The following is a 24116-nucleotide window of genomic DNA, read 5'->3' as shown; positions in this document are numbered from 1 at the left end:
CGTGATGCGGCAAGAGCCGGCCTGTGGGGGAAGGCGCCGGTGTCACCGCGAAAAGGGGCCGGGCGGGGACAGCAGCTCCCTCCGCGTGAGAGGGGGAAACGGAGCCGGCTCTTGCTGCTCCCAGAGGCCCGGTCCCGCCGGCAGCTGAAGCCATGAACGAAGCAGGTAACAGGGGCCGGGGCCCGATCCGGGGGTGGGAGATTAACCGGCCCCTCCCCCGAGCCGCCCCCGGAGGCAGGTGTGTACGCCGCGGCGTACGTGCACTAGCATCCCTCGCGGCCTGGGGCTGCCCCCTGCCGGCGGGGGCGAGACGAGATCCCGCCTGCCCGGCCCCTCCGCGGACGGGGGACCAGGCCTGGCCAGCCCGAGGTGGGGGCTTTCCCCAGGCCGGGCGGGTCCCTGTGACTGACGGGCCCCGTCTCCCTTGCAGAGCTGATCGAGGCCTTCAAAGCCCAGATGAGGGAGGATCCCGACGTGGCCTCGGCCGTGGCCGCCATCCGCACGCTGCTGGAGTTCCTGAAGAGAGACAAAGGTACCGGGGCCCTGGCAAACGCCGGCCCAGCCCGTGCTCCGCTGCGGGGCGAGAGCGAGACTCGAACCCGCGGACCCTGCTCCGAGCGCCCAGGCCCCTGTCCTGGAGCGAAAGGAAGATGGTCCCGTAGGACGAGCAGTCCTGAATCCGTCCAGTAGAGGGCAGGGGTACTACACCTCACCGACCACCTTGCAGTAGTGATAGGCTTGGACGGATTCACCGTCCGCACACAAACCGACAACAAATGTTTCCATCCATAATTATCAACGTTTAAAAACAGGCAAAGTAAGAAAAATGCTGCCTGATCATTACTGAATGAGGTTAATAAAAAGAACAGGAGTACTTGTGGCATCTTGGAGACTAACATTTATTTGAGCATAAGCTTTTGTGGGCTACAGCCCACTTCTGCAGATGCATAGAATGGAACATATAGTAAGGAGATATATACATACAGAACATGAGAAGGTGGAAGTAGCCATATTAACTCTAAGAGGCTAATTAATTAAGATGAGCTATTATCAGCATGGGGAAAAACGGAAGAAGTGGGCTGTAGCCCACAAAAGCTTATTCTCAAATAAATGTGTTAGTCTCTAGGGTGCCACAAGTACTCCTGTTCTTTTTGAGGATACAGACTAACATGGCTGCTACTCTGAAAGATCCCTAATAAGTTATTGTCTGACACCCCCATAATTTCCTGCAACTGTGAAAACTGTTAGTTGATAAAAACTGAAAAAGATGCTAAAAACCCCAAAATTTGCAGAACTGTGAAATGCAAATCAATAAAAATTAAAAATGCTCACAAATAACTATTGATATTATCCATCGAAATTATTTAAAACAAAAAATCAAATTCTACCAACCCTAAATATTTGAGACACACCTAATCACATTCATGGTGTTTCAGGTGACTGAAATTCAGAGCTTTGTTGCATTTCAGGTGATTATTTAATTTTTGCTTTCTTAAGAAGCAAGCTAAACTGCAGTTCATTTCTGCTTCCAAGATCCTGCCTTTTCTTTTTCACAAGCAAAACTAACAGTCCAGTTCCTGCATTGCAGTAAAAGGCAAGCCCTGTGTTTTGAACCTGAATGTTATACTGTTTTTTAAAGTTCAGAGAAGAGTTAAACATGGAGGTCTTTGAGCAAAAAAAGCAGGCTACACTCCATCCAAAGTTAGAAATAAGAAACTTGTCTGGAAGATGTTGTGCAGAAATGAGCACATGCTGTGAGAAGCGTGCATTACTAATCAAAATCTGGGAAACAGAAATAGTACCAAAAAAGTTTTCAAAATGTATTTGGTGTTTGTTTCATTAAATATAATCTGCTTCATTGGATATGTGCTCTTCTACTCACAGAGTGGCTAAGCATTGACTGAGCATGGGTGCTGAATTACCTCATTAGCGGCAAGAACGTGTTCCTTCAGGTTACAATCAAAGCACACTGATGGGCAGGCAGGAGCAGTCAACACTGCTGTTGACTATGTAGTAGTAATTTCATCAGTTTTCATTCCTGGCAGTAATACACGTTTCAGGAGTGTTTATATTCTCTTTTTAGATGACTGTTATTCTAGAGAAAGGTGGATGGAGGGCATGCGGCAGGTAGGGCTTACAAGACTATAGATTTTGTACTCAAACTTATGGAATCAGTTGAAAAATTTTCACATGGTGTAATAAGCTTCCACTGTAATCCCAGGAGGAGAAATACCAAGTTAGTCATTTGGAAATTTTTAAAATACACCCATTAGTGCCATACCAGAATACACCTAAACTTCTGTCTAGCACAGTAGTTCTCAAACTTTTGTACTGGTGACCCCTTTCACATAGCAAGCCTCTGAGTGCCACCCCCCTTATAAATTAAAAACACTTTTTAATACATTTAACACCATTATAAATGCTGGATGCAAAGCAGGGTTTGGGGTGGAGGCTGACAGCTTGCGGCCCCCTGAGGGGCCCGACCCCCAGTTCGAGAACCCCTGGTCTAGCATGTAATGAGTATCTTGTTTTGAAATTAAGTTTGCATTTCTCTCTCTCTCTCTCAGGTGAGACCATTCAGGGTTTGAGAGTAAATCTCAAAAATGCCATTGAAACTCTATCTGGTGTTGACTCTTCGGTGGCAGTCTCTTCAGGGGGAGAGCTCTTCCTAAGGTTTATCAGTCTCACCTCACTGGAGTACTCGGTGAGTTTGTCACCAAGTGTAATGCTTCACTCATCCACAAAGTAACACTACTCACAAAGTAATCCTGGGCCCTAATTTTTGTTCTTACTGCTTTTTCCAGGACTATTCAAAATGTAAAGAAATCATGATTGAACGAGGGGAACTTTTCCTTAGGAGAATCTCTCTTTCAAGAAACAAAATTGCAAAACTCTGCCATACGTTTATCAAAGATGGTGCTGTAAGTATGTCAGGACCGATTACTCTGTTCTGGGTGTTCCATTATTTCAAGTGATGGAGGAAATAGGTTTTATCCTCATCTGTTAAGGAGACCTCACATTATCTGATGTTGGCTTTCCCAAGTAAAGATTTTACTCCTACCTATCACCCATCACATTTGTTTATGCCACATATTCAAATATTTTCTAAAACTCCCTTTTTCTTTCTCCTCCCTCCACCTTTGTTTCCATACAGACTGACATTAAGCCTGTGGCCCGGTTCTAAGTGGTACTAAGCACCCACAACTACTGGCTTAAATGGAAGTTGTGGGTTCTCAGCCCCTCTCAGTGTCAGGGCTTCAGTAATTGAGTGTCCTATAAAGTCCAATTTTCATGATGGCTTGACATCCCATGGTTTGTAAAAAATACAGGAGTTTAATATTGGACAGGTCACCAAAAGTATCTACAACTCTTAAAATGTTACATTTTTGTGAAATCTGGGATATCATCTAAAGTAACTGAAGATTATGTTTAAAACATTTGTGCATGGTAAATAATTACAAGAGATCATGACAATAACAAAGCTTTCCTGAAACTTGCTAAAGTAGTAAAATGTCTGTTACTTTAACAGCGAATATTAACGCATGCCTATTCGAGAGTGGTCCTCAGAGTGTTAGAGGCAGCTGCTGCATCAAAGAAGCGTTTCAGTGTTTATATTACTGAATCACAGCCCGATCAAGCAGGGCAAGTATATGTCAGTTTTGTCTTCTTGATTAGTAAGATACTGTAGAGCTAATGTCCATCAGTGGAGTCCTATTTTAAAAACAGCTTTTACCTATTCTTTAATTATTGAAAGAGAACTATTTCATTGCGAAACATCACATCCCTCTTGACAGATCATCTACAGCAACGCCCTTCCAAAGAACCGCTATCAACTGCTATCAAGTAAACATATTACAGCATCCCCAAGCTTTCCAGCTAAGGTGTAACAAAACTTTAATGACCAGCTACTGCTAGGCAACCCATTTTTTCTCTAAGAATGATTGCTTAAAAGGACAGTCAACTTGAAGTATTTTTTAAAATAAGCTAATAGTAAGTGTTACTTGTAACAATAGGAGGATACAAATGTTTACCAAAAATGTGGTGGTTTTTGTGTTTTGTTTTGTTTTTAAAGTTCCCTTTAAGACTCTACATAGTGTATATTACTGACAGCTCTGTACAGCGCTGTCAGTCTCCAGAGGATACAATATAGTTTGAAGGAAGTAAAGGAAAACCATACACGCTGTACAACAACCAGTGCAACCAACCAGGCAGTTTCATTTCTAATGACAATTGAAATACCTGAAGATTGGCAGATAAAGTGTGATTTATCAGCTTCAGTAAAGTAACATTTCACAGTATACTCTGTTCATAGTATCTTGTATCTAACACCAAGTAGATGAAAAAGCTGGGTGTTAAATGTACAGTAAACTGTCAATTTAATCACATTTGTCTGAGTCTTTTACCTTATATAGTTACAAGTCATACCTATGATTTCTAAACTGAATGATTAGAGGGGACTCTTCAGTTTTACTCCCTGTATTGTCAATTTCACTATTTCTGTGATAGTCAGCTTGTTTTCCCCTTTATTTGTGTAAGTTTTTCATACAACAGGGAGAAACCAAAAAAAGGAGTGATTGTAGAACCACAGTTACTAATAGGGAGATGCAAACACTGCTGCTTTCAGAGTTGTGTGGCCAGAAAGTGCCAGCTACTGACTGAGGGCCCAGCTCTGCAGGCAGTAGCGCAGAAGTAAGGGTGGCAATACCATACCAGGCCATCCTTACTTCTGCGCTGCTGCTGCTGCTGCTGGTGGCGGCTCTGCCTTCAGAGCTGGGCTCCCGGCCAGCAGCCACCACTCTCCAGCTGCCCAGCTCTGAAGGCAGCACCACCGCCAGCAGCAGTGCAAAAGTAAGGATAGCAGCACTGCAAACTCCCCCTACAATAACCTTATGACCACCCCACAACACTTTTTTTGGGCCAGGACCCCTACAATTACAACACCGTGAAATTTCAGATTTAAATAGCTGAAATCATGAAATTTACAATTTTTAAAATCCTATGACCATGAAATTGATTGACCAAAATGGACCATGAATTTGGTAGGGCCCTATCAGGTTTCATTCATATATACTGAAAAAAATTAGTTTTATCACATCTATGAATTTCACTGACCTCTTTAAAGAAAGATTTAAAAACTTCATAAACATTATTTTAATAGGCAAAAAATGGCAAAGGCCCTTAGCAAGCTCAACGTTCCTGTGACTGTGATTCTAGATGCTGCAGTTGGGTAAGTATATTAATTACATTCTTAGATGTTAACAAGCCTTTCATTGTCCTTCTGGTTCTCATTTTGACTATAGTATATATGAACTTCCCAAAAGCTTGTTCAAATTGGAATGGGTGGTTTTGCTAATTTAACCTTTCACTGTAGTATCAACTGGCACAGCTACTATACAAGCTAAATCTTTTGACAGGATAATGTGATTGCCATAAATCAAGCAGAAGTATTCGATAATGCTTAGATATTAGATTGAAAAAGATAATTAAGCTTAAGTGTAGCATTTAAGGATATAGGGGAGAAAAGGAGCTGAGATGCTATTAGTAAGGGCTCCATTTTGCCTGCCAGTGTTTTTGTTTTGTTTTTTTTAAAGTCAGATGCTTTATATATACATAAGTGCAGTTACTGGATTTTTTTTTAAAAAGCTGATAATTGCTTACTAGATACCAGAATTTGAGTCCTATATGCATGAGAATGGAACAGAGATGGTGTCCCTAGCCTCTGTTTGCCAGAAGCTGTGAATGTGTGACAGGGGATGGATCACCTGTTCTGTTCATTCTGGGGCACCTGGCATTGGCCACTGTCAGAAGACAGAATACTGGGCTAGATGGACCTTTGGTCTGACCCAGTATGGCTGTTCTTATGTTTATGTTCTTATGAACAGTGTGTTAGTAAAACTTAATTCTCTATCCAATACAAAATGCCTGAGAGGCAATTGTCAAGAAGATACACACCACTCTTACTTGCTGTATTTTACAAGGAAGTTAACTTAATCAGTCAAGTCACTGATCTCATGTTATCTGGCCAGATAACTCTTAGAGACAGAACTGAAAAAATATAACTTCTCTCCTTATGAGCATTTTAGTTGGTGTTGCATTTCCTTCATGCACCAAGACACATGCTATCTCCTTGGATGAGAGGTGCTGTATAAAAGTACAAAGTATCTTCTTTCTATCCGTATCCTCCATGAAGGAGAAAACAGATGTGAGGGGGCATTGAAAGAAGGGAAAACGCGGGATTAAAGGCATTTGGAATTATTTAAAAGTATATTTTGGTTGTGACCATCTTGAAATGTGGAGGTAAAATAACTTCATAATAGTGGAATATCTAAATTTCTGTAACTGATTACTAGTAGACTTCAGCCAAAATATCCTCAGCAACTTTTGAGGTCAATACCTCAAGTATGTTTGGAGAAGCATTGGTTATTTAATATTCCTGTTTGGGGAGATCAAGGAAGGATAATTCCAAGGACATATGAATAGGCTGCATGCATATATCTGGATAGTTGCAAGAATGACTAGTCTACTGGAAAAGCAAAACGATCATGAGGTATTAACAAAATTAAGTCACATTTCTAGTACTACACTATATGATTTAACTTTTTTTCTTAAACAGCTACATCATGGAGAAAGTGAACCTAGTAATAGTTGGTGCTGAAGGCGTGGTTGAAAGTGGAGGAATTATTAACAAGGTAAGAGGTAGTGAATTAGTGATTCTTCATATACCTGGCACTGACTGTGCGTGTTGATAGATTTTGAAAATGTGAGCAATGTTTGTATTTTATTTCTACTAGATTTTTACTCACTAGCTTAATGGGCTCCTTCTAGATAGGGGGGTTTATTCAGGAAACTCCGATAGCTGCTGCTAATTATGTGTGGATAACCCCTGCATTAATGTCATGATTAAGACTATTACAATAAGTTGCCACTTTCTACAGCCTACTGCAATCGAATAGTCTTCATGGTTACAACACACTAAAGTTTAAGGTTAAATCAATTTTGCTTCAGAGTCCTCAGTTTGTTTTACAGAGTTGTCAGCATCAAAGTCTGTACCTAAGGCAATGGCTTTATTTACTTACTCTGCTTTTTAAAAATAACCATATTCTGTTTGCAACTTTCATATTGATATGCAAAATAAAATATAGCCTAAAGAGTAGTTAGTTTGCAGATAGAAAGATATTTTTTTGGCTTGAAGGAAGAGTACATTAGATATGAAAGCTAGTTAGAATAAACAAAGATGTAACTTTCCTGACCTGAAACACACTGGTAGGTAGTACTCTTCGTTTATCGGAATAGAGAGTGGAAGTCAGGACTCCTGGCTTCCGTTCCCTTTTGTACTACTGCTTCCTCTATGCATCAGTCTTCTGCTTTGTAAAATGAGGATAATACTTGCCTAGATCACAGGAGTGTTGTGACCCGTAATGACGCACAGATAAAACTCTTTTAAAGGAGCAGTCTGTTTCTTAAGTTTGGTTTCTATGAAGAGTTCCGGGCTTTTCAGAAGTGCTTTCAGTTCGGATGTTAAGTACTCTCGAAGAGTTTACTGCTTGGAACCATGGAAGTTTACTGTCACTCTAGTACTGAGTGTATATACTGTTTTCCATCTAAACTGTCTCTGCAGATTGGTACAAATCAAATGGCTGTGTGTGCCAAAGCTCAGAATAAACCGTTTTATGTGGTAGCAGAAAGCTTCAAGTTTGTAAGACTCTTCCCTCTGAATCAACAGGATGTCCCAGATAAATTTAAGGTAAGGGAAATTCAGAATACTTGCTAACCCACAGAGCTGCACATAAATTGTTCTATGAGCAAATAAATTTATGGTATTAAGATCTTAGCCATGAATTTACACCTAATGCATTGAAAGTGTAGTTTACATTTCTCTATCTAGGGTAAGTCAAAGCCCCTCCTGACCTGTAGTAACATACCGTATAGCTTAAACAAAAGTATATTTTCCCACCCTCGCTCACTTTACTAGTATTTTATAGTATTGAAAAGCTTCCTGCTCTATGTACACTAAACCAAACTGCCAGAAGCAACAGCACTTCCCCCTAAGTTCTACCAACATACTGTTCCTGAAGCAGCTCACTCAGTAACAGGACAAGCAGCTGGCAGCAGAATGGCTGGATCAAGGGAAACTTTCCAGAACTATAAACCTTACGTATTACCGTAGATGATGAAGTGGCAGTACTAGGTGGCACCAGTCTATGCTGTGGTTAGAGCAGTGGGTTCCTTCAGCTACAGCTAGGGTCCATAAAGTTTGGTCACGCCCATATTATTATTAGAGCTCAAAAAATTATGGCATATTATTTTGTGACAACTAATGGTTTTCTTCTCCCTCGCAGTACAAAGCAGACACCCTGAAAACAAACCGAAGTCTAACTGAGGAGCACCCCTGGATTGACTACACCTCACCATCACTAATTACATTGCTGTTTACAGACCTAGGTGTGTTAACTCCATCAGCTGTCAGCGATGAACTTATTAAACTTTATCTGTAATGAAGCAGATTCACTGCACGTTATGCTCTGTTGTTCAATGACCATCCCTTCACAGTTACAGAGTTTGACAGATATAAACTATCCCAACATGTTATAGAAAGAAAACTGTATAAGGATTAACTCCATTACCAGCAGCCTTCTGATTTTTACAATGAAGCAGAAAGTTTTGAATTCATTTATTACATAGAAATGGACCAGTGTGTAAACAGAAGTGTAAGTCATTGAGGGTCTGAAGATCTAAAATAAATTTTCATAGAGGGGTGCAGCATTCTGAGGATGACACCTAAACTGCCTTTCCCCACATATGATCTCTGAACAAGTTTAAAAATTACTTAACGATTCCAGATATGTTGGGAACACATCTGAACAAAAAGAATCCACCAGGGACCTGATAACTGAATTCTACATTTCTTACCCGAAGCATTCAGTTTTGGAACAGCAGTCCGATTTAGTTCTGTCTTCAAAGTTGCAGCTATGCTTGTGCCCCCAGTAGAGACTGTAGAGATTCTACTAGATGCACATAGTACTTAGGGAAGCCAAGGCTGTTTTGTAGGTAACTAACAATGCAGAGCACAGCATGAAGTGGCCTTGTGTAAAAGTACAGCTTTACTAAAACAAGAGGCATCTTCAAGGAGACACACTTGAAGCAGGATTGTCAATCTTCAGACTCTGAGTCAACCACAGCTTTGACTTTTCTCTCACTGCTCATCAGCCTCTTCTCGAACTCTTCCTCACTAATTTTACCCTTTTTTAACCTTTTCAAAAGTCGTGTGTCATTCAGCAGCTCCTCCATTTCCTCATCTTCAATATCAGAGCCCTGCAGATAGATGAAACACAGCGATTTACTCCTGTACTGAAATGCTTATGTTCTATATATTTGAACACTCTAGAAATAACCATATTAATTTTTTACTGCTGGCACTTTGTTACATGTATTGTGCTGCTGCCATCCATTACGTAGCCATATTAGGTTGGCCCTGGTATGTGCGGCAACACATGAGGCAGTAATAAGGGTTAAAGATGCTTTAGTAACAGAAGGGGACATGGGGAACAGTGGATTCCTGTGGTGACGACACAGGAAAGGAAATAGAACACCAGGTTTTTGGTAGCTAGAGAGCTTTAAAAGCCTCAAGCAAAAGCCTCCCAGGAAAACTTTTCCTGGGGTTTTTATTTTTCTCCTTACTTTGTTTACAACTCTTCTTAGTGGTTACATTTTTGCCCATTCAGAAGGCAGGCAAGATACATGCACACAAAATAACAAACCCATCTGTTAAGCGCGTAAACACCAGCTGCAAAAATAATGTCATGTTGCCAATAAGTTTTTCCAAACATATACGCTAAAACAAGGTCATTCCTGCCTTGTTGCCAAAAAAACAATTTGCCGTTCTCGTAAGCATACAATTCAAAAACAACACATTCCTACAGATTCCCTTCTATTAACATTCAAAATACTATTTAAATCTTAAGTCCTCCCTTTTTCCTGCTTATTCAACCCTGACCCTATTAAAGGAAACCCCCAGATAAGATTAAACTTGACAACTGAAAGGGGGGGAGGCAAGGTTAAAATTAATACAAAGAACTTACTTTTAGTAAAGCAAACATTACATTTGCATAATACTTGCATGGAATATAGTGAGTTTGAGCCACTTGCAAGGAGAGGGCAGCCTCACATCTTGCTCCAGAGGAGGCTGGCTGAGGAAGGTACAAACCAATGTATTTCCTACATGCTGCCCATTTTGGACCATTCAGGCCTCCATAGCTTTCATGGAGCATCTTGACTTTCTGCTACTCGAGGCTTACAACAGGGTTCTGCTGACAGAAGCCAGGCAAGGAATAGAGCCTCGTCCCTCTCTATAGTGGGTTGACTGCTCACTTTTTTTCTTAAGCTCTCTGAGAATGCAAGAAACTCAGGTACTGAGTTTCAGACTGCGTACAGCTCTGAGGAGTGAGACTTAAGCAATCCAGTCACTGGCAGAGGAGGACTGGATGGAACTTGCTTTTGAATTCATCAAGTTCTGTCTTTGGGGGTAGCAAGCAGGCAATGTGGACAGACAGTTCTCCAACTTTCTGCCAGACTGAAGTCCTTATACCCCCCCTTGCTTTTGAGGACTGTTACATTCTAACCTGGCTGTGACTATACTGAGGTAGTCACATGTGAGTTTGAGGAACTTAATTTACCTCTTCTCTTTTCCTTTTCGTTGTCATTTTCTTCTTCTTCTTCTCCTTTTTGGCTTTCTGCTTTGACCAGGCTTTATTCCTTATGAATTTTCTTTTTCCTTCGTTTTCTTGCCTTTCCTTTCTTTGTTGCTCTAACAGCTTTTGCCTTTGTTTTTCTCTATTTTTATCTTTGAACGGAATGGAGTCTGTATCAATACTGACAGGAACAAAGTCTGAAAAACACTTTCCTTTTAGTTCAGGCATCTTTGGCATCCTCAGCAGGGCAAAACCTCGAGCAAAACTAGCGAAGTCCAGATCTGTTAAAATAAGGATTAAGATATCAGCATGTGACAAAGTAATAGACCAAATCCACCAAAGTACTTAAATACATGAGTAGTTCCACTGATTTCAATGGGACTACTCATGTTTAAGTATTTTGCTGGGTTATGTTGCGTTGTGAAGGAGGGGGTGTATATCTTAATATTTGCGTAGGGTTAAACGCAGATAGAGTTTATGTATGTAAAACCCCTTCCTTCCCTAACATACTGCTTGCATCCTGATACTCAATTGCTTCTCTATTTAGCGGTTTCTAGAAGTCTGTGCCTATCAGTGGGAAATTGTCCAACAAAATATTTTTTCATCAGAAAATGTCAATTTGTCCAAATGGAAATTGTTTACAAGATGGGAGATTTGTGGAAACTGGCCCTAATTCAAAATAATGGTAGGGAATAAGTTTTGAAGTTGTCAGAATGTCCCACTGTAATGTTTAAAAAGTCATTTCAAAATTTATTTAAAAAAAAGTAAAATAAAGGTCAAAAACTAAACGTTTAGAAACTTTGATTGACCCAATCAAAAACATGCATCTTATTGGTTTGCAAAAATTTTCAAGACAAACTTTTCATCCCATTTCAGGACAGGAAAGATTCAAAATCTCAAACTCTTGTGAGACAGAAAAATCATTCCTTGCCCAGCTTTACCTCACAGACCCAAAGAAAAGTTATTCAATCACCACACTTGTCATATAAACAGTCCTTAAAGTAATGCATTTTTCTGCAAAATCAGCCCACTGTTAGATGTGTTTAGAAAAATCTGTCACCAAGAGGTAATGCATCTTTTACTGTTTTCATTAAGTCAGACAAGGATCTCTGCACACTGCAAGCAGTGGTCTATGTCTCTCTTAAGATTTGCTTTCTTGCTCTGTCAGAATGGCATGGGCTGGGTTCTTATCTGCAACTTTGACTCTGGCTCCCCTCTGTGGCTTGACCAAATCACTTATCCTCTGTGCCTCAGTTTACCCTGCTGTAAAATAGGATTACGCCTCCTTCTACAGAACTTCAGGAGTCAATAATTCATGATTATATATAATTTTACATCTTCAAAGTGGTATCAATATTTAACTTAAGGTAAACTATGTGCATGAGAACTTGGCAGGTGGATGAGCCTGTAGTGCTTGTGCAACAATATAACTTTTGCCAAACTGAATATAGTCTTTGAAGTAAAGTAAAAATAGCAGCTGCTGCTGGGAATTACCTTTTATTCGGAAGATAAGATTGCACTCATGTTTGGCATAGGCCTGCACACAAGATACAAATGCTTTCATCCCTTTCTCAAACATGGCTCTGTCAGCCAGAGCCAGAGTCTTCAGTTTTGGAAGAACATCTACCACATTTTTCAGTGGTTTCATTTCCTGCATGGGACACTTAACCAAAAAAAGAAAAAAACATAAGCAAGAGCTAAATGTAATGGTTTAAAATAAGCATTGGAACTTCAAACACATACTTCAACATCAATTAAGCTTCAACACATGGCGGATATTTACCTACCACATGTTTTTAATTGATGAAGAAACAAAGTTAAATGGCCTAACCAAAGTTCACACATTGAATTCTGAGAGAATAGGGAAGAATGCATAAATCCTCACTCAACTCAATTACTAGATCTCACTGCAACTGTCCTACTGCTATTCTGGTGGAATTAAGACCATTATTTTACTTTCAGCCCCAAAAGGAGAAGGATGTCACTACAAAGGTATACAAAGTTTCTATTCTAGATTAAGTAGATAATTACACAATGCAGGGAACAATCCTGCTTTAGCAGGGAGATGAATTAGTTTACATAGTAAGTTTCTCTCACGTCTGTTTTTTGTTACTCAGCTAGGTTAAAACATCTCATATACATGTTTTAAAATGTATTAATTCGGATTTGAACAAAAACTGGTTTTAGGTCCCATGAATTAGTTTTCATTGTAACTCTTTTCTGCTGTTAGGAAATAAAAGCCAACTCACCTTTTGGTTTATTGAGAGAAAATTTACGTAAGATTCTTCCATGGGAAGCAAAAACACAAGCGCACTGCCTAAATGGCCAATTCGAGCTGTTCGACCGCAGCGATGCACAAAGGCACTAAAAACACAACAGAAAGTTGTTTTAACAGGATGAGATGCTCAATTTGCTTTTAAAGTAATACAAGACAATGAGTGGAATGGCAGGTTTTATGGAACGGAAGATCTAGGGCTACTGTACTCTTGACGTAGGTGAGGAACTACCAACAACAGTATTGAATAAAGTGCCTGAATACAGCGCAAGCAGCATATAATCCCCCTTCCAGCACTCAAATGTTCATGTTAAAAGAAGATTTGTCAAATATTTGTGTGTGTATGTGTGTGATGGTAAAACGATGACACTGGTGGCTGTAAGAGAAATAGTTACTTTAATTAGCTTTATTTTTAACCCTCATTATAGCACTTCCTGAACAGCTCTGCCCCGGCATACATCTCTGCTCATTTACTTCTTTCATTCCCTGAATGTCTCCCACCTTACTGCCCCTTTGGTATTCTCTCCTGCCACCCCTTATGCTAGGAACTCTCTTCCATACCCCGTAAATGGCCACTACCATTTTATTAAATGTTAACCCACCTAACCTATAAGTGCGATTATACATCCATAAGTGCTGTTACAAACGTCAGTTTTAACAAAAACTGCAGCGTTCCAATCTTCCTTTGGGCATGTGGGACAGTACATTGTTTTGTCTATCCATTCAGACTAAGTCTTTGGCAGGGAGTAAGTCTTCCACTGTGTTTTGTACAGTACTGAGCTCACTCTGCACTTAAATACACTTCTACCCCGATAGAACGCTGTCCTCGGGGGGCCAAAACATCTTACCGCGTTATAGGTGAAACCGCGTTATATCGAACTTGCTTTGATCCGCCGGAGTGCGCACCCCCCTCTCCCCCAGGAGCGCTGCTTTACCGCGTTATATCCGAATTCGTGTTATATCGGGGTAGAGGTGTAGTACATTTACATGAACAGAAGTGGGATGAAAGTTCTTATGAAGAATTGAAGTTGTACCTTGCACTGCTAGGTGGATCATACTGTAAAACCCAGTTTACTTCGGGAATGTCTATGCCACGGGCCATCACATCAGTGCAAACTAAAATGCCACTAGAAAGTTGGAAGAAAATGCAAATTTCTGATTAAATAGTCATTTGAGAAGTGCCAGCCAACAGCTCCAACTTCTGCCCAGATTTATATATCATGCATCCCCAATCGAGGCTGTGGGGGTGCATGTCAAGGCAGAATATTTGGCCTTACATTTTTTTTAAATATGAATATCACCATTAGAGAACATATTACAGGCGAGCTAAAATTCACATGGAATGAAAATTCCACTAAGTACTTAGGAGAAGGAATGTATTTTGTATTATATCCTACATACCACTAATTTAAGCTGGATAATCAACTCTTCCCTTTACAAAGTTCCATATTTAAATTATTTTCCCTGCTTCTAAATACTATAAGCATATTAAAGAAAGATCAAATGATCTAACTGCAGTTTTGAAACTATCAATAGGAGACAGGGGAAATGATTCCGTTTCACAGAGAAAGCTAAAACTGAAGTCCTAATGCTTAGATGGCAATAAAAAGGACATAACTGGGCAAGAATTCCAGCCTTTTTCCAATGAGACACAAATATTGCTGGGCCCTAATGACTGCACATATTGCAAAACTGACAAAAGCAGATAACTTTAATGGAAATGAAAAAGCATTTTGTTGGCGATAAAACCCACGTTCTTTTGTTCATATACTAATAAATGAATCTCTGGGTTTCAACTCCTTTTATCAGACAGAGGGGAATTTTCACCATCGCTTCTCTTTTAAATGGGAGTTACCCAAGAGCAGTTTGTGTTACTGTTTTACCAATTTATCTGAATTTTTTCCTCATTCAGTACACCTATAAACACTTAAAAGTGAGTGTGATTTATATCATCCACATTATCCCAGCTGCTTCAGTAGTCTAGCTAGCAGCCTGCTCAACAGGAAAGCCACATTTCTATAGTCAAGTGGTGTGTACTTCCCCAGGCTGAAAGATGAAGTTTTACCTTTCTTAGCATTTACACCTTTGGCTGGAGTAGTCTATTCAAACGCTCTTACCTTTGGAGTTTCCGAAACTCGGTAAAAATCTTGTTACGTTTATGTTTCATTTTCCCATGAATGCACATTATTTTCACATTTTTAACTAAGGATTCCAGAGCTTTCCCATAATATTCCACACAGGCACAGGTACTGAAGAGACAATGAAAACCACAAAAAGTCAGCATCAACTTTTGTTTGTAAGCTGCATTTATAATGTTACAATTGCATGTGGGTTTAGTGCTGGTGAAAGGTGTTACCTCGAAAGCCCTGGAGTGCTCTGCTTAGCCACAGAACAGGTACAACAAGACAGGACAGTGCAAACTTCCTCCACAATGCCCTGTCAATGTGCCTAAATCCTGACCCAGAGGAACCTCCATGGTTCAATCCTTGGCCTCTCTGCTGAAGTTACCAATCATGCTTGTGGTATGTGTGATACAGTTATCCATGGGGAACTGGATTGAGACTATCAACCCATTTCACATAGGTCTCTGGACAGCCATCAGATAGATGATGAGTTTCCGTCATTACCAACTTGTGCTGGATTTTAAGAGCTAAGCTGAAAGCAAATGACATCGCCATTACTGGCACTCTGAGCCATCCAGTCTCTTGCTAGGAAAATTTGTTACTATGAAAAATGGGAATGTAGCTGAAGATCTTTTACAATACATTTTCTAGACTCAACTATTTCTACTTGATATATTCTTGAGGCGAGATATATTGTGAGTCTAAAGAAAGGCAATGCAGGATGTTGGACTAAATGGCTTCCTATGGGTCCCTTAAAGCACTAACAGTTCTATTATTCTATAAACTCATCCAAGATATAAAGATGTCTTTAGAACCAGCTTAATTTGTTTTATGGACAGCAAAGGCCTTTCATACGAGACCTAAAATTGAGGTCCTGCCATTTCTGGTCACCAAAGATCTCATGCTGTTTTTCACTTGAGTAGGAGCACTGGTTCTCAGTACCCTGGCCAAATTCTAAAAAAGGTTACAATTACATTCTGTCTCACTAAATACCCTCTGAAGTGTTTTTCATCACTTCCTGTTCTTAACTATCAATTGCTGTTGATGTTAAACACCAGCTATATTCCACCCCGTTTTATAAGTACAGAAATTGCTTTACCTACTATAATTTGCCTGTCAATTTAAAGGTCTGATTCTGAATTCCTTGCACACCCAAAATCACTTTGAATTAATTTTGCATTCGGCAGGAATGTGAGATCTAGCCTTACAGGTGGAAAGGGCTCGAGGATCCTTCTGAAAGAAAGATGCTATACCAATTGCCTATTATTACTAAAAGTATGAGCATTATTTAAATGACTAATGTACAGCTGTCTATGATAATACCTTATTGTGGTTAAGAAATAAACACTGAAAGTTCACATGGCCTGAGCAGTTCTTTCATTATGACAAAGTATAAGACAATTTTAATGTGAAGCAATGATCCGCCCCCTTTTTTGTGCATTGTACTCTACACAGAAAGTGGTTAATGTGCTCCCTAGTAGATCTACTTTAGCATGTGTCTCTCATGCGGCACTGAGCACACAAATAATCATTGCACTGTTTTCACAAAGAAGCCCAGATGAATTACCTGAAAAAGACCAGATGTTTTTCCTGCTTGTGTTGTCGAAGAAAATGCACCAACTGATTAAATTTTTCATCTGCTTTGCATATCTACACAACATCAAAAACATACGGAAAATAAAACAGTGGGTTCAAGATGAGCTGATTTGCTTGTTTCTTCCATTCACCTCAGTATAGAGCCTTTGTGATTCATTCGTGCACTAATATAGGAGGTATTTTACACAAGTTAATGCTTGCTGAGACATATTGCACATACATCAGTGTGGGAATACTGTCCTTTATGTATATTGCTGCTTACTGAAGTTAATTAAAAAGAAATAAACATTAACGCTGGAATTCAGCTTTAAACTTACCTATTATTGGAGGTTTCTGAAGCTGAACTATTGACCTAATTACAAATCTTGGTTGAAATTATTTTCTCGGTGAGTAAATAAAGAATGACCTCAGGGGTTGGGGAGTGTTACATATTATCCCCATTTCAGAGACGGGGGAAAATGAGGCACAGAAACGTTGAGCAAGTTCCCCAAGGTTATAGAAAGTGGCAGAGCAAGGAATTAAGGCCACCAATCCTGATTTAGTGTCTCCAACTCAAGCTACTTGACAATACTGCTTCAGAGGAATTTGAAAGGTTTTAGGCTTGCTTTAGTAGTTGATTTATCTGCATTAATCCTTCTGAGGGAAGCTCCTATTTCAATCTTTGTTTACTGCAATAATGTTGCTAGCTGTTTTTGCTGCAGTCTTAGACTATTCACTGTTGCATTGTTTTCTGAAGGCAACATGACTGTCAAACTGCAGTGCACCAGAATGCAACATTCTGAGTTCATCATTATGTTTAAAACAGAAACAACAAACGTGGGGAGCAGGGAGCCTCACCATGTAGTAATTTTCAAGCCGTGTGGGTGTTTTCTGAGTGCTACTTGCTGCCACTCCCTTCTCTTTCACTGAGATGCGGACAGGATTTCGGAGACCTGCTCTCACCAGGTTCTCTACTTCTTGAGTCTGAGTTGCTGAGAACAGGCCTGTTCGTCTCTGCTTGGGCAAAAAGTCCAGAATGGTATTTAAACTGCAAGTAAACACAATTTAAAAAGAAAATGGCTCCAGATTTCCATCAAGAGTAAGTTTTATAATCAGTTTTTAAACAGAATGATTTTTACAAAAGGGTGCTCGGCACAACACCAGCTGTTGCACTACCAATCATGTGTTTGCTTGACTGATTATACCCCATGTATGTTTGCATCTGAGGTTTTAAATATGAGGTCAGATGAGATTTACTTGAATGTACTATGAATATGAATAACTATGTTTTTGCCCACTTCCCTTGGCTCTTCTCTTTTTTCTCCAAGCTCTGCAGAGAATGATAAAAACTTACAAGGAAGCTCAAAAAGAAGACAAGATCAGAAAAGAGTGGATCCTTGATGCATACTATAGTTTGATATTTCTTCCTCTTCAGTTTACATTAGTGTATGATCAATTTTCATCTCATATTTGAAATACCAAATTATTTAGTGCGATGGTACCATTAAGGGTAGAAGGGCATAAATAAGCTTCACATGCATTTCCCCATCCATCGTAAAGTTAAAAAGGAGGCATTGTGTAGTGGTCAAAATCAGAAGGATCTTGTGGTTAAATCACTTGACTGAGACTCAGGAGAAACAGGTTTAATTCCCAGTGTGACAAGTCACTTAGGCCTTGCAAATTCCCTTAACGTAGACAAGGCCTTTAATTTCTTTGTGCCTCAGCTACCCAGCTGTAAAAACAGGGATAATAATTCACTACTTGAAAGGAATATTGTAAGGACACATTCATTGTTTGTGAGGTTCTCATAGACTATCTTGATGAGTATCACAAACACCTAGATAGAAAAATTGGGACCTGGGACTCCTAAATTTTAATCTCATTCTGTGACCTTTTACAAGTCATGTTACCGTTCTTTGACTCAGTTCTTCATCTGTAGCATAGGAATAATATTAATGGTTGTAAAATGCTTTGAGAGCCCTAGATGGATAGCATTATAGGAATAACAAGTACTACTAGAATTATATTAAAAATACCTTGCTTCGAATCCCATATCTAGAAGTCTGTCTGCTTCATCCAATACCAGCACATCAAGTGATTTCACACAACTTGCTAAATCCAGCCCATCTGCTTTTCTTCTGAACATATCCTCCAGACGGCCCGGTGTGGCTATAATGATGTTCCCACTATCGGTGATGGAATATACAGTTTAGGTTAGATTTTAATTGTACTTGGATGTCAACACCATCCCAGACTCTCATCATACCACAAACCTGCACTCAAAACACAGTCTGGAATCTTCAAGTGGGGACTGACCTATGCACTTTTGACTGTGGAAGAGAGCTCAGTCCACTGAAGATTTTGCTATTGTCTGTCTTATTGACATATAAAGTGCTCAGATATTATGCTGAAGGGTGAAAGAACAAAACCCTAAAAACAGATAACTTGTGCATACAACAGCTCCCCAGCTACTTATATTGATCCTAGAGCTCAAATAGCTATAAAATAGCTGTAAACTGAAAAGCATTCTGGGTACTGGCATGCAAACAAGACCACCAAGTATATGCCACTTTATTTCAGAATTTCCACATAAGTATCACCACAGAAAGCAGTTTGTTAAAATTATGTATCAAATATACTTAGACAATAGTCTGGTATTCCCAATTCAGGCCTCTTGAGTGCCAAGCAAAAAAGGCTGAGTCAGCAATCTGTTCACAGCAGCTCCAATCAAGCGAGGCAGAATGGAGCTGACTAAGCAGAGCTGTGCCTAATTTGTGGGTGGGGCAGGGCGGAAAGGCTAATTAAACCATTACCCAGGAAGGGGGGGGGGGGGGGGAAGAGAGTGAGAGATTGCTCTCCCCTGCTTGTTATTGGAGCCGTATATGTTCTGAAGGTAGTGGGAATCCATTTGTAAATAAACTGCACAAGGTGTTGGACCAGCAGAAGGGTCTCAGAGTAGTTTGTAGACGGAGAGGCAGGAGCCAGGAGGCCCTGTTACAAGGCCACAGATGGGTTTCTCACAATTAAGTGAATGCAGAGTATTTTTTTACAAAGCTCATTCATCTTCTACACGCTTTTTTCAACCCCGCCTTTCCCAAGCTGAACCACAAGGCTATTTATTTAAGATCCTCTTTAGCACTTAGCCCTGCTGTGACATTTTACACTAAGTAAGCCAATTAAAATATCTCTTTAGTAAAAAACAAAAAAAAACCAAAAAAAAATAATTTATGCTATGCACTAGCCCTCGGTCAGTAACACATTTGATCCCTTCCTACTGTTTTGTTAGTCCCTCATTATGCGTGTCTAATTAAGAGACAAGCACAAATACATAAATAACTTGATTTATAGAAGGCAATGGGTTAAATACATCCTTAAATATGTGCAGGATTGGCACCCTAATTTATAAACTCCCTGGGGCAGGGATTATGCTTCATTTCTGCTCTGAGAGGCACCAATAGAAATACATTAATTATCAGTTAACTCACCCATGTTCTTTGAACTTTTCAATATCTTCTATTGGATTCCTACCACCAATCAAAAGAATCTGGCTGAAACAAGAAACATGTCACTCAAAAATTTGCAAACAAAAGCCAAAGGAAAGTCTGTTTTCATTACAAACCTAAGCATACCTACCTAAATTGGGGGAAGTGTTTTGTGAAATGTGATAGCACTTCATCAATCTGAACAGCTAACTCTCTTGTGGGTGTGATGACTATCGCTCCAACCTGCTCATTAGAACAAAAGGAAAGACAGAAATAGACAAATGCCCCAAAAGACATTTACTATTTGCTGTGACTATGAAATTATAATGCTAAAGTTTCCATGTGCAAACACCATTTTTGTTAAAGTGCTGAGAAATAAACAAGTGATCCAATTCAACCATCATGTCCTGAAACATGACAAAATGGGATGCATTTTACACAACATACTGCACAGTACAGTAAAACAAAATCCCTTTGAAATGCCTTTTTTTTTTAAATTGGGTGCACAATATTTTTTTTAAGGCAATACAAAGCTCTTTAGTGACCAGTAGCACGGAAGTGAATTCAAATTTGTTCAGAAATCAAGAGACATTACAAAAAAAACTAAACGATCATACTTCCTTGATTTCATTACATTGTGTTTTATATTCTAAGACAGGGGTCGGCAACGTTCGGCATGCCAGGGTAAGCACCCTAGCAGGCCGGGCCAGTTTATTTACCTGCTGACGCGGCAGGTTTGGCCGATCGCAGCCCCCAGTGGCCAACACATCCCTCGGCCCGCGCCGCTTCCCGCCGCCCCCATTGGCCCGGGATGGCGAACCGCGGCGAGTGGGGGCCGCGATCGGCCGAACCTGCCACATCAGCAGGTAAATAAACTGGCCCGGCCTGCTAGGGTGCTTACCCTGGCGAGCTGCATGCTGAACGTTGCCGACCCCTGTTCTAAGATATCTTGCTCTCTAACAGTTTACAGACATCTTTTGGTCTTGGTAAACAAAAAGCAATACACAAGTACAAATTATTACTAATCAATTTCACAAGCTATTCAGGAACACATTTAAACAAATCTATAAAAAGCAGCACAGTGCTTTAAAAATTGTTTTCAATTAATTTCTGGTTACGAATGTAGTAAGGGCCTGATCCTGCAAATCTTTAATCACATGTGTAACTTGACTCTTAAGTAGTCCTATAAGTCTTTAATCTTAAATTACAGCTATATATTTATTTATATATTCAGAATCCCTCAATTCAGTCTTACCTGCATTTTCTTTAACTTTTCTTCCCGTCTGAGGAGAATTTCTACTATGGGAATTACAAAAGCTAATGTTTTGCCACTGCCCGTTACCTGTGAATATTGAAGCAAAGTTAGTTTCTTCACGAGTGCAAATACTTGTAAGAAAAAACAAACAGCGAATTCAATTCACAAAATACTCACCGCTTCCGCAGCAATATCTTTATTGTTCATAAACAAAGGTATAGTTGCAGACTAAAGGAGACAGAAATATTGCGCACTTACATCCTCACTGGTTTAAACAAATCTTATGTAATTCAATTCATCCAAGGATCTAAACATGCTTTACAAAAGCACATAAGTGTCATCAACCTCATTTTACAGATGGGAAAATGAATCCCAGAGAGGTTAAGTGATTGCTCTAGGTCACACAGGAAGTGCAGGGGGAAAGAGAGATATGGACCTGCCCCAAGAGAAATGGGGGGCTTGGGAGGGCCCCAGGGTGGCTAGGAAGGGGAACCTGGCAGGCTGGGGGTAGCATGGGTTGCAGATGGGAAGCTTGACAGGGTGGCAATAATTGGAGAAGTGTGTTTGGAGGAGTTGGGGGGGAGGGGCAAGTCTGAGCGGTGACTGACCCAGGAATAGAAAACCCAGGAGTTCTGACTCTCCATCCCCTGTTCTAAGCACCAGACCACCCCCACCCCCCATCTAAAGCAGATGACTTGAACCAACTTGTCATTTCCATCAGCTCACTAGAGCAGCACACACTAGCACCTATTGTCTTCTCAGGCGCTACTCATTACATAATGGAGCATCTTCCTTTGGGACTTGCCATCCCCTTTGCACTACACACAGCGACAAACTGCACCAAAGGGGCCCTCCCCCGTCACATTACAAAAAAGGCAGAGCACACAGGTCACCTATTTGATGGGCTCTCCTCTGTATTGACCGGAGGGGCAGGCAAGCACCATCAAAATACCCACAGGAGCCTCCACTGCACGGGGGGGCAACGCCGCGAGGGCTCCCTCCTATGAAAGGGCCCAGCAGGTACAACTGCCGCGGAGCCGTGAGGGGGTCGCTCACAGGGCCCCCCACCCGGGGACAGACGGCCGAGCTCTCCCCCACACCGTATTAAAGGGGATGATGGCGATCACAGGGCCCCCCTGTACTGAGCACGGACCGGACCACACCACAGAGCCCCGCGTGCCATGGCCCAGCAAGCGGGGCTGCGCCCTCCCCCTACCTGCACGGGGGTCATGTGGGGGAAGCCCAGCTCCCGCAGGGTCTGCAGGACGCCCGGGCTGAGCGTGACGGGCAGAGACTCCCACCTCCCCTCGGTCACCCTCTCCATCCTGAACAGGCGCCTTGCGCTTCCGTCCGTCCGCTCAGGCGTCCCCCCAGCCTGGCTGGGTCCCTTCGTCAATGAGTCCGTGGGAAAACAGCGGCCGGGCGCAGATGCGTTCCGCTTTGCAGCAGGGGGCCGGTGCAGAGCTGCCGCCGGTGTAGTGTGAAAAACTGCTCAGCGGCTGCTTCTGGACTAAGCCAAGTCCTTCCAAACTCGATCGAGGCTTTTATTCCACTCTCCGTAGGCTAAATGTTTGAGCACCTTCTGAGTTAGCGCTTCAGAGGTGATTTCTAGCTTCCAGACCTTTCTGGATCACTTGTTGCTCTAGCTCAGGGGTCCTCAACCTTTCAGAAGTGGTGTGCCGAGTAGTCATTTATTCACTCTAATTTAAGGTTTCGTGTGCCAGTCATACATTTTAATGTTTTTAGAAGGTCTCTTTCTATAACTCTATAATATATAACTAAACTATTGTTGTATGTAAAGTAAATAATGTTTTTAAAATGTTTAAGAAGCTTAATTTAAAACTAAATTAAAATGCAGAGGCCCCCGGACCGGTGGCCAGGACCTGGGCAGTGTGAGTGCCACTGAAAATCAGCTTGCGTGCCGCCTTTGGCACGCGTGCCAGAGGTTGCCTACCCCTGCTCTAGCTCCTTTCACATCACTCAAGATTGCCACAGATGAAAATGCTGAATTTTCCACTGCATAACCTCAAAGTGACAGGAAGGTAGGTATTTCCTCTATCTAAGAGCTATGGATCCAGTTCTGACCTTCCTTGCACCAGCACTAAGTCAGGAACACGTCTGTGTAAAATTATATAAAACAAGAATCAGGTTCTATGCATTTAGTAAGTTCTTGCTTAACATGTACCAAAGCACATCTTACTAGGCAAGCCTAAAGACTTAATGGGTATGAGTGATGAGATACTGATGAGTTTCTCTGCCCCGACTTTGCTTAATTAGCCTAAAGTTTTTTTTTCTTCTCTCCTTCAATTAGATAAGTAGGGACCATAGAAAGGTACCTTTCTCAACACAAGTCCCAGTGGGGAGAGGTCAGCTTTTGGTGAATAACTGCTCTTCAGTAGCCTCTGAGAAATTTGGAAGTTACAAACTGAAATACATAGTAATTGCTATGCAAGTGCCCTTCACACTTAGCCAGCGTATCCACTGTTATCTGGCTATCTTTAGCTAGCTGTACCTCTGATTAACAAAGCTGAGGACAGTCCATGCAGATACAGTATTAAGGTACCCTATAGCCTTAACTTTTTCCTACATAAAAACTTAATATTGACATTATCAAGGAAGCAATATATTCAATGGACAACTTATGACATCTAGGTCAAAGGCATCAAATGTGAGGTGTTACTGAACACACAATGGGATTACATTTTAAAGTGATAAGAT

At 40.9% G+C, this 24116-nt stretch overlaps 2 protein-coding genes across 2 annotated transcripts; one reads left to right on the top strand and one right to left on the bottom strand.

The window, feature by feature from the left end:
- The first annotated feature begins 40 nt into the window (after window positions 1-40).
- EIF2B1 (eukaryotic translation initiation factor 2B subunit alpha) lies at window positions 41-8560 on the top strand. The gene is made up of 9 exons (XM_024196129.2): window positions 41-165; window positions 431-532; window positions 2568-2704; window positions 2805-2921; window positions 3530-3642; window positions 5159-5227; window positions 6614-6689; window positions 7619-7744; window positions 8340-8560. The coding sequence occupies exons 1-9, from the start codon at window positions 153-155 to the stop codon at window positions 8493-8495; spliced, it is 909 nt and encodes a 302-aa protein (XP_024051897.1). The 5' UTR covers window positions 41-152; the 3' UTR covers window positions 8496-8560.
- A 98-nt stretch (window positions 8561-8658) lies between these two features.
- DDX55 (DEAD-box helicase 55) lies at window positions 8659-22730 on the bottom strand. The gene is made up of 14 exons (XM_024196127.1): window positions 22615-22730; window positions 21576-21626; window positions 21399-21485; window positions 20295-20386; window positions 20147-20209; window positions 18698-18847; window positions 17520-17709; window positions 16654-16736; window positions 15081-15212; window positions 13998-14090; window positions 12938-13052; window positions 12183-12351; window positions 10674-10969; window positions 8659-9312 (listed from the first exon to the last, which is right to left on the bottom strand). The coding sequence occupies exons 1-14, from the start codon at window positions 22720-22722 to the stop codon at window positions 9151-9153; spliced, it is 1791 nt and encodes a 596-aa protein (XP_024051895.1). The 5' UTR covers window positions 22723-22730; the 3' UTR covers window positions 8659-9150.
- Between the last annotated feature and the right edge of the window lie 1386 nt (window positions 22731-24116).

The sequence above is a fragment of the Terrapene carolina genome, unplaced genomic scaffold (genome assembly GCF_002925995.2).
Source record: "Terrapene carolina triunguis isolate 2854851 unplaced genomic scaffold, T_m_triunguis-2.0 Scaffold234, whole genome shotgun sequence".
Taxonomy (NCBI): domain Eukaryota; kingdom Metazoa; phylum Chordata; order Testudines; family Emydidae; genus Terrapene; species Terrapene triunguis.
This window is presented reverse-complemented; position numbering and strand designations above follow the sequence as displayed.

Coding starts and splice junctions, on each gene's coding strand:
- DDX55 (XM_024196127.1), bottom strand. CDS start 22,722: ATGGAGAGGGTGACCGAGGGGAGGTGGGAGTCTCTGCCCGTCACGCTC. Junction 21,627..22,614: donor CCCACATGACCCCCGTGCAG/GTAGGGGGAGGG, acceptor TGTCTCCTTTAG/TCTGCAACTATACCTTTGTT. Junction 13,053..13,997: donor GATCCACCTAGCAGTGCAAG/GTACAACTTCAA, acceptor TTGTGTTTTTAG/TGCCTTTGTGCATCGCTGCG.
- EIF2B1 (XM_024196129.2), top strand. Junction 2,922..3,529: donor CGTTTATCAAAGATGGTGCT/GTAAGTATGTCA, acceptor TTACTTTAACAG/CGAATATTAACGCATGCCTA. Junction 5,228..6,613: donor ATTCTAGATGCTGCAGTTGG/GTAAGTATATTA, acceptor TTTCTTAAACAG/CTACATCATGGAGAAAGTGA.